Below are 10677 nucleotides of genomic sequence, written 5' to 3'. Positions count from 1 at the left end.
CAATGCCGTTATGTGACGCTGCGTCTGATTGGTTAGAGCAGACCCGCAATATTATATATTGGCAAGTATTGGCTAGGTCGGACCTGCATTGCACCAGTAGCGCTTGATTTAAATCCCATACATGTAACAAAGTTAAAACAAATGCGATTTACGCCCATTGTTTGTCCAAACGGTTCATTTTAATAATGTCGATTTTGTTATAGATGGAGATTACATTGTGGTTTACTAAAGGCTTTGGAAATGTAAGTATGTATTTTGTGACAGCGGAGATGACAACCCGGCAGACAAGTGCTGCTGAGATTCGTTGCTGGGAGGTACAATACTTTCCATTGGATGATACGCTACCTACTAGAAAATAATGTAAAAATGTACGTGAAATGTAAAAATGGAGCAGCATCGTTGCGGTGGTTTCCCCACCTTTAATGGGGAAAAAGCTGTAACACTGCTCTCTATATTTTATTCGAAAAGTTTTGCCCGCATAATAGTCACTATGTTGTGTTTGTTGTTTATGTTGTAAATTCTACCTATTGCATAGTAAGTTGAGTAGGCTAAATATCAAATGTTTTCAATAAAGATTATTTTAGAATTTGGGCATAGGCTACAGTAGCTTACTTTAGTTACTTGGGCTACAGTATCTTATTCTGCAGATTTTATGCGACATTTGTTGGCCAAGAAATGTGACCAGCCTAATTCTCATGTCCAGTCTATGTTGTCAGTGCGCTTTTCATAAAAAGACCACTTAAGGCGCCACCTTGTGGTGGATGATGAGAATGACCTCTCCCTCTGGCCACAGAGAAATCAAGTTCCATATCAACTAAATCTGTCAGAACATTAGTCTTTGAATAATCTATGAAGTCTCTGCCTGAAATGACGCTTGTTTTTTAAAGTCAGCCTCAAAACAGAAGTCGATGACAATGACAGTCTGACTGAAGAGATCTCCTCAGATACAGCATGTCTTTACCTCTTCAGTTGACTGAGAAGTCACTGAAAGGTCAACCTCCATATCTGCCAATGACTCCACACTGCAGAGAGAGAGAGAGGGAGGATATAGAGAAATATTCCAAACAGACTCAACCAGTCTCTCTATTCCCACCAGTAGTTATAACCATGTAGGCTAGGCTTACACATTCACAACCAAGTCTCCCCTGCCTGCAGGCCTGGTGTGGCTCAGCTCCGTAATCCTCAACATATATCATCCTTGGCAGGCCAAATGTCTCATTACAATTCTCCCCTCCCTCCTCCCATGCACCCTTTCTGGTCCTACTGTACACGCCACGCTTGATTGAAGTGTGCTTTTTTTTTTTTTACTGTTTGCGCTGTGTTGCATTTGAACTGCGTGACTGATTTAATAAGGGGATGCCAGAGAGAGAGAGAGCGAGAGCAGGGCTGCATGCGACATTCTCACTCAAGCCCAAACGAAGCTGCATGGGCTAGCGAGAGTGTTGTGCTGAGTACAAAGTTACACATGGTCCCACATCAAGAGGAATTCAATCGATGTTGCTTTTCTGCTGCATGTGGCAAATGAACTGCAGTGGCTCAGCTGCAAAAAAAAGGCATCTTAGTTTGTGAACTTCAATTAACATATGAAGATTATTACTGGAGTTAATGAACAAGTTATTGAATTCACCCACAAGTGGGTATGATGCAGACTGTATGCCAAGTAAACCTACTTCTACTCTAGCCTAGATTTCCAGGCATCTTCAATGCAGACCAAACGGTTACAGCAACTGGCTACACTACCTCTACTAAAGTGAGAGAACATGGAGGGGAATGACACTAATCATATATGGGACAATGAATAACAACACTTCTCTCACATTCAAATTCTTGTATTTATTGTCTGTCATATCATAGCACATAAAAGGTAGACAGTGGGAGTGTTGAGTCCAACGTAACATGCAACAAAATATATCAAAACTCTCTGTTCTGTGAGGAGACAGCCAGACTCCTCTCTTTCACACCGCAGGCAGGTCAGGGGTTATAGGTCAGAGGTTAGAGGTACAGGCCCTCCGGCGTGCCCTCCTGCTTCTTGTACAGCACATTCTCCTTGGACTTCTTGAAGTCCTCGTTGGTGACCTTCATCCTGCGCTCTCTAAGGGCCATGAGGCCAGCCTCAGTACAGATGGCCTGGAGGAGAAGACAGGTTCAGGTTAGTCTCAGTAGATTACAGAAAAAGGGCCCTGTTCAGACAGTTTCAAGCTGCATCCTCTTGCCTCCATTTCTTTCAAATATCACTGATTTAACACGGTAAAATAAATGTAGTGGGAACATAGGAATGACAGAAGAACAAAGGCTGTATTGTAAAAGTAAAGAGCTGCCACAAGAGGGCAGCACAGTCAAGTCAGTGGGAACTTATGTTCCAAACATCCTACCCCTCTGGTGTACCTCGAGGCACTAATGTGTTCTACAGTTCTGTTTCCCCTAGGTGGTTTTCAAACATCCATAAGGCAACACTTGGGGCTAAAAAAAAACACAACATTCAATTGAAACCAATAGAGGCCAGTACTTTTTGGGCATGCACAGTGCTTGATTGGGGAGCCTACCTCACTTAAGTATTGGTAGTGGAAACCCTTGACTGCCATAGTGCGTGTTTGAGATCAACTACATTACAGTCAGAGTGCGCAGAATTACTAATCACCTTGCATCCTGAAGAACTTCTCATTATGTGATCAAGATCAGCAATTCTGCATCTCGCCTTGTTCAAACGGATCACCTCACACACGCCGATTACCTAGATAGGGGCCCACCTACCCCACCTTTAACAGTGGTGGTAGTAGAGGAAACCCTGGCCAGCCATATTACCTTGATGTCAGCTCCTGATAGGTCATCTTTAGCCAAGATCAGGTCGTCCAGGGTGACGTCGTCTGCTACGGTCATCCTGCTGGTGTGGATGTTGAAGATCCTCCTCTTGGTCTTCTCATCAGGCAGAGGGAACTCTATCTTCCTGTCAATACGCCCTGGAAGAACCACATAACCAGCGGGTGAGGAGGGCATGGAACATCACAAAGAGAATGGCTGTTCGGTTTCTACTCATTCTGATTCTAGAATAGAATACTTATTGACATGGACTCAACAGTGTGGGGAGATAAAGGCTGCTTTGCTCAAATGGCTTCAGTGAATGTGGTTGCTTTTGATTTGAGTTGTGTAGAAGAGTTTTGAGAGCTCCATGTTCACTAATAAAGGTCAAGAGATGGAGTTCAGAATGAGGAAATTAATCTGCATTAATTGTATAGTAGAATCTTGACCCTCAATATACACTTCAACTGAGGTCGTTTTATCCGTCCAAGTGTACAGCTCTACTGGTCCATTTAAATATCAAATATCAAAATAGGCTCAATTTTACAGATACTCCTGAGAGCATCTTACCAGGCCTGATGAGGGCAGGGTCCAGAGTCTCTATCCTGTTGGTGGCCATGATCACCTTCACGTCTCCTCTGGAATCAAAACCATCCAGCTGGTTGAGAAGCTCCAGCAAAGTCCTCTGGATCTCCCTTTCTCCTCCAGAGTTAGAGTCATATCTTTGAGTGAGAGAAACACACAGTGGTCAGTCCCAGAGCAGAGAAACAGTCATGGGTTGTGTTCATTAGGGCACACAACAGAGGAAGTTCTAAAAAGTTTTGCAATGGAAAATAAACATTTGTGTCCAGGTAGTCCCTCCCTGTTTCAGTCCGTTTCCTTCCACTTCCGTGCCTAATGAACACAACTCTGGTCATTTCAAGAGCCATGTTTTTATCAGTGGATCCAGTTGGAAGTATTTTAACAAGGTTATAGTGAATTAGTACCTTTTAGTGCCGATGGCGTCTATCTCATCGATGAAGACGATGGAGGGTGCGTGTTCCTCGGCCACCCTGAACAACTCTCGGACCAGCTTGGGCCCGTCCCCAAGGTACTTCTGGATCAGCTCAGAGCCCACCACACGCAGAAACGTAGCTGACGTCTGGTTGGCCACCGCCTTGGCCAGCAGGGTCTTACCTAACACAGAGAGAGAGGAACACAGAGACATCAGCAGAGAGACACAAACAGGCTCACACACACACACACGGCACATTACGTAATAGGATGTCAATGTCTGTTACCCTGTACATACTGTTTGTTGCTATGCATGTCTTAGGGATTATGTACATTGTTTGGATGCTTCTTGTTGTGTAAACAGTTTTGAGCAGCTTTGGAAATAATTTCCAGTTTGAATGACCAGACATTTTTTTCTAAAACAGATGAATGTAGATGAATGTGAATTGTTAAATGTTGATCTAACTCACCAGTGCCAGGTGCTCCGTAGAGGATGACTCCTTTAGGAGGCTTAATGCCCATCTCCTCATAGTACTCAGGGTGGGTGAGGGGCAGCTCCACTGACTCCTACAGAACAACATCCAGTGTTATTATGGTAGTTACCATAAAATGTATAGCGTTAAAGAGCATATGTGGAGTATAGTATGTCCCTCCCCTATCAGGCTGTACATACTGGTTAGTTACAGGGTAAACACATGGTAATGACCACTGGAAGTTACTGTGTTATAGAGTCTATGTAGTGTTATAGAGTCTGTTATGTAGTGTTATAGAGTATTATGCAGTGTTATAGAGTCTATGTAGTGTTATAGAGTCTTATGTAGTGTTATATAGTCTTATGTAGTGTTATAGAGTATGTTATGTAGTGTTATAGAGTCTATGTAGTGTTATAGTAGTCTTATGTAGTGTTATAGAGTCTGTTATGTAGTGTTATAGAGTCTGTGTAGTGTTATAGAGTCTTATGTAGTGTTATAGAGTGTTATGTAGTGTTATAGAGCCCATGTTATGTAGGGTGATGCCCTCTACTCTGTTGTATCTTGATCTCGTAGATCTGGCTGTCCAGTACTCCTATGTCAGATGGTAGCTGTGTTATAAAGCCTTATGTAGTATTAAAGGCTGTGGTTGTGTACCTTGATTTCCTGGATCTGGCTGTCCAGACCTCCTATGTCCGCGTAGGTCTCCTGAGGGGCCTTCTCCACCTTCATCACTGTGACCAGGGGATCAGTGTCGTCCATTAGGACACCAATCACAGCATGGACCTACAGGACAGACATGGAACACGGACAGAGTTAGTCAACGTCACTCACTACTCAACCCACACATAATAATATCAATACATAATGAGGACTTTGGCTTCACACAATTATATTGTCAAAGATTAAAAACATAAAAACACAGTCATGAGTAATCTCGGATTACAATGCAATTAATTAAAGTCAAAACTATTAATGACAACAAAAAGCCAAATTCAGAGGCATTGACGTAGGCTACATTCCTGACTGTGGGTAGACACTTTTCTTTACTTTGTGGTTGAGTAGTACAGAGCAGCCATATATGTCAGTACCTTGTGGTTGAGTAGTACAGAGCAGCCATATATGTCAGTACCTTGTGGTTGAGTAGTACAGAGCAGACACATATATCAGTACCTTGTGGTTGAGTAGTACAGAGCAGACACATATGTCAGTACCTTGTGGTTGAGTAGTACAGAGCAGCCATATATGTCAGTACCTTGTGGTTGAGTAGTACAGAGCAGCCACATATGTCAGTACCTTGTGGTTGAGTAGTACAGAGCAGCCATATATGTCAGTACCTTGTGGTTGAGTAGTACAGAGCAGCCATATATGTCAGTACCTTGTGGTTGAGTAGTACAGACCAGCCATATATGTCAGTACCTTGTGGTTGAGTAGTACAGAGCAGCCATATATGTCAGTACCTTGTGGTTGAGTAGTACAGAGCAGACACATATGTCAGTACCTTGTGGTTGAGTAGTACAGAGCAGACACATATGTCAGTACCTTGTGGTTGAGTAGTACAGAGCAGCCGGGCTCCAGCAGGTCTTTGTCTACGAAGGAGAGGATGCTGACGTAGTGCTCTGACCCTACTGACGTAGACACGATGGCATGGTTATCATCAATGATCTCCTCCAGGTTCCCCACAGACATGGGGGTTCCCCTCAGATCATCCACCTTGGACCTCTCCTCCTGGAGAACAGACACAGGAAAAACATGTAAGACAATAACTTATTAGTTGAATTGACATACCCTAAGGCAGGTTTCTCAAGTAAATCAAGTGATTCATTATCCTGTGAAAAGGGAAATGAATTTAGCAAACAGACACAGATATAACAACAGTCAGGCATAGCACTTCTGTGGTCCTATGGGGGACTCCCCCCAGCTCTGACTTTGCTGATAGCAACTTTATTGAGGAAAAATGTACTTACTATGACTGAGATATGTGGTTGTCCCATCTAGTTATCTTAAAACGAATGCACTAACTGTAAGTGGCTCTGGAAAAGAGCGTCAGATAAATTACAAAAAATATTTTTTTTTTTAAAGTAAAATGTCCGACAGTTTACCGTCTCAGTACCTGTTTCTCCTTTAGTGGTTTCATCTGATAAACTACAGTAATATAGTATTATAAACTAGGCAAAAAAATAAACGTCCGCTCACTGTCAACTGCGTTTATTATCAGCAAACTTAACATGTGTAAATATTTGTATGAACATAACAAGATTGAACAACTGAGACATAAACTGAACAAGTTCCACAGATGTGACTAACAGAAATTGAATAATGTGTCCCTGAACAAAGGGGGGGGGGGGGTCAAAATCAAAAGTAACAGTCAGTATCTGGTGTGGCCACCAGCTGCATTAAGTACTGCAGTGCATCTCCTCCTCATGGACTGCACCAGATTTGCCAGTTCTTGCTGTGAGATGTTACCCCACTCTTCCACCAAGGCACCTGCAAGTTCCCGGACATTTCTGGGGGGGGAATGGCCCTAACCCTCAATCTCCGATCCAACAGGTCCCAGACGTGCTCAATGGGATTGAGATCCGGGCTCTTCGCTGGCCATGGCAGAACACTGACATTCCTGTGTTGCAGGAAATCACGCACAGAACGAGCAGTATGGCATTGTTATGCTGGAGGGTCTTGTCAGGATGAGCCTGCAGGAAGGGTACCACATAAGGTAGGAGGATGTCTTCCCTGTAACGCACAGAGTTGAGATTGCCTGCAATGACAACAAGCTCAGTCTGATGATGCTGTGACACACCGACCCAGACCATGACGGACCCTCCACATCCAAATCGATCCCGCTCCAGAGTGCAAGCCTCGGAGTAACGCTCATTCCTTTGAAGATAAACACAAATCCGACCATCACCCCTGGTGAGACAAAACCGCGACTCGTCAGAAAAAGAGCACTTTTTGCCAGTCCTGTCTGGTCCAGCGACGGTGGGTTTGTGCCCATAGGCAAAGTTGTTGCCGGTGATGTCTGGTGAGGACCTGCCTTACAACAGGCCTACAAGCCCTCAGTCCAGCCTCTCTCAGCCTATTGTGGACAGTCTGAGCACTGATGGAGGGATTGTTTGTTCCTGGTGTAACTCGGGCAGTTGTTGTTGCCATCCTGTGCCTGTCCCGCAGGTGTGATGTTCGGATGTACCGATCCTGTGCAGGTGCTGTTACACGTGGTCTGCCACTGCGAGGACGATCAGCTGTCCGTCCTGTCTCCCTGTAGCGCTGTCTTAGGCGTCTCACAGTACAGACATTACAATTTATTGCCCTGGCCACATCGGCAGTCCTCATGCCTCCTTGCAGCATGCCTAAGGCACGTTCACGCAGATGAGCAGGGACCCTGGGCATCTTTCTTTTGGTGTTTTTTAGAGTCAGTAGAAAGGCCTCTTTAGCGTCCTAAGTTTTCATAACTGTGACCTTAATTGCCTACCGTCTGTAAGCTGTTAGTGTCTTAACGACCGTTCCACAGGTGCATGTTCATTAAATTGTTTATGGTTCATTGAACAAGCATGGGAAACAGTGTTTAAACACTTTACAATGAAGATCTGTGAGGTTATTTGGATTTTTACGAATTACCTTTGAATAACAGTATATATTTTTTTGTTGCAGAGTTTATATAATATAGTATTATACACTCAGCGGCCAGTTTATTAGGTACACCCATCTAGTACCGGGTCTGACCTCCCTTTGCCTCCAGAACAGCCTGAATTCTTCGGGGCATGGAAACGTGGCTCAATTGTTATCAAGGGACCTAACGTGTACCAGGAAAACATTCCCCACACCATTACACCACCGCTACCAGACTGTACCATTGACACCAGGCAGGATGGGGCCATGGACTCATCCCGCTTACGCCAAATCCTGACTCTGCCATCAACAGGAACCAGGACTCGTTGGACCAGGCAGTGTTTTTCCACTCCTCAATTGTACAGTGTTGGTGATCGCGTGCCCACTGGTGCCTATTCTTGATTTTAGGAGTGGAACCCGGTGTGGTCGTCTGCTGCAATAGGCCATCCGTGACAAGGATCGACGAGTTATGAGTTCGGAGATGCCGTTCTGCACACCACTGTTGTTCTGATCCATCATTTGCCTGTTTGTGGCCCGCCTGTCGGCTTGCACGATTCTTGCCATTCTCCTCCGAGCTCTCATCAACGAGATGTTTTTGTTCACAGGACTGCCGCTGACTGGACGTTTTTTGTTTGTCGCACAATTCTCGGTAAACTCTAGACACTTGTGCGTGACAAGCCCAGGAGGACGGACGTTTCTGAGATACTGGAACCGACGCGCCTGGCACCGACGATCACACCAAGCTCAAAGTTGCTTAGGTCACTCGTTTTGCCCATTCTAACTTTCAATCGAACAATAACTGAATGCCTCAATGCCTGTCTGCCTGCTTTATATAGCAAGCCACAGTCACATGACTCACTGTCTGTAGGAGCGGACCTTTTTCGTGAACGGGGTGATGTACCTAATAAACTGGTCACTGAGTGTATATAATAAAGTATTTTATATCTCTTTAGTCAGTACCTCCTGTTTTTCCTCCAACGGTTTCATCTGCTCCTGGTTCCTGATAAACTCCTCCTCCATCAGCAGGTAGTCTTTGATCCTCTCCTGCTTCAGCAGCTTCAGCCGGCAGTGGGTGTGAGGGGTGACTGCATACGTAACGGGGAGACACACATAGCATACATAAGGGGTAGGCAACAGGCAGCCCAAGTGATTATTTTTTGTTTGGGGTGGGGGGGGGTTAGTTTTGGTCAAAAAAGATTGACATCACCAGGAATCCTCAAAAAAATTGTTTAGGAAATCTGTTCCCAAGTATTCCCACGAATAAATAAATAAGACATGATCGTGTCTCAATGTAATAAAGGTATGAAATGATTTTTATTTTCAAATATAATCTATTTCTGGGCTTAGTTGAGGTTAATTTGCAGTGTACTAATTATTATAATTATGTTCCGACCCCCGCGGCTGAATCTAGTTGCCTACCCTTGCCATACGTTATCAATATTGTTTCTCTTGACAAGCGAGTGAGAAATTACATACAGAAAAAGACGTAAAACGCCAAGCTAGATATTGAGTTGATAGGTTATTTATAAAGATAACCATTTCTCTAAGTGAGGGGACATTAGTAACGCTACCTAAAGGTAGCTTGCTGGCCGCATCTGGTCCCTTGCTCTTCTTCTTCCTCTTCCCAACTCTGGTGGGGATGGGAGGCTCATACTTCTTCTTCTTGTCCTGTTGACATATGATATGGGGCCATGTTTTGTGGCAGTAGAATAATGCAGGTTAACACAGAAATCTGAAAGATTCAGCTGGTAGCTATAGAGATGATGTTGTCAGAGGCTCTGGTTGTTGCCATGTCATGCTCACCTTGTCATCCTTCTTGCCTCCACCAGGTCCATGGCCCCCACTCTGGCTTTGACCCTGAAATCATACAAGTTTGCTAGTTAGCTACATATCCTGGGAGGTATAATAAATAAATCGATGAACCTTGAACCATACTTATTGTTGGTAACGTTAGACTTGATTGACATCTTTAGTTACTGTAAACTGGCCACAGACTCAACATCGAGTACTAAATTGTCAGAGTATGATGATTAACTACGATTAGTAATCGCTGCTATGTATTTGAATGCACCAATTTGTAAGTCGCTCTGGATAAGAGCGTCTGCTAAATGACGTAAATGTAAATGTAAATGTATTTCTTGATCGGGTATCAACATGCAAGCTAGCTAGATAGCTAGCTACCGGCAAACTGAACGCTGCAACGTTAGTCAATGTAAGAGCTAACAGCTAGCTAACGTTAGCTGACAATAATGAGGGTTTTATACAACGAATGAGTTTCTAAAATGTAACAACTACATAAAATCGTATTTTCTGTATAAATTAAACTGCTACATCTTTAATATCAAGCTACAAAACTTGGTAAATACTTGTAATATCTAATCAAAACATGAGCCAGAAAGAAATTTGCTTGCTCACTCACCATTGTTGCGTGTCTCTCTAAATTGACGTCACTACGGTCGGTAAGGGATCTCGCATGAAAATTGTACGAGGTTTCGTTGATCTTCTTTTTCTTCGATGGGGTTTAACACCGGTCTGCTGTGAAATCGCCAGTCATTCATGTTTTGAGCCCCACATTTTTAGGCAAAAATAATAATTCCTTGAAGAGAAATAATGAAGAGAATTTATAGATAAAACATATCGGTGCTCATCGGCCATTGGACAAAAACATTACACAACAAGTTGAAAATTGCAAATTCAACAATAAGTGGCTTGGATGGAATCGGTGACAGTGGCTAACTGCAAGCATTGCAAAGCAATCACTAGCCCGCTATTCAGTGGAGTGGCTGTGTTGTCCCAAATCTGGGATTAAGGGGCT

General features: G+C 43.7%; 1 protein-coding gene across 1 annotated transcript; it reads right to left on the bottom strand.

The window, feature by feature from the left end:
• Window positions 1-1818: 1818 nt before the first annotated feature.
• LOC121548502 (26S proteasome regulatory subunit 4-like) lies at window positions 1819-10337 on the bottom strand. The gene is made up of 11 exons (XM_041859957.1): window positions 10282-10337; window positions 9666-9719; window positions 9434-9530; window positions 8823-8947; window positions 5802-5987; window positions 4917-5045; window positions 4260-4356; window positions 3783-3972; window positions 3367-3518; window positions 2803-2957; window positions 1819-2127 (listed from the first exon to the last, which is right to left on the bottom strand). Exons 1-11 carry the CDS (start codon window positions 10282-10284, stop codon window positions 1993-1995), a joined length of 1323 nt encoding a protein of 440 aa, XP_041715891.1. The 5' UTR covers window positions 10285-10337; the 3' UTR covers window positions 1819-1992.
• Window positions 10338-10677: the final 340 nt, after the last annotated feature.

Source organism: Coregonus clupeaformis, chromosome 33 (genome assembly GCF_020615455.1).
Source record: "Coregonus clupeaformis isolate EN_2021a chromosome 33, ASM2061545v1, whole genome shotgun sequence".
Lineage (NCBI taxonomy): Eukaryota > Metazoa > Chordata > Actinopteri > Salmoniformes > Salmonidae > Coregonus > Coregonus clupeaformis.
This window is presented reverse-complemented; position numbering and strand designations above follow the sequence as displayed.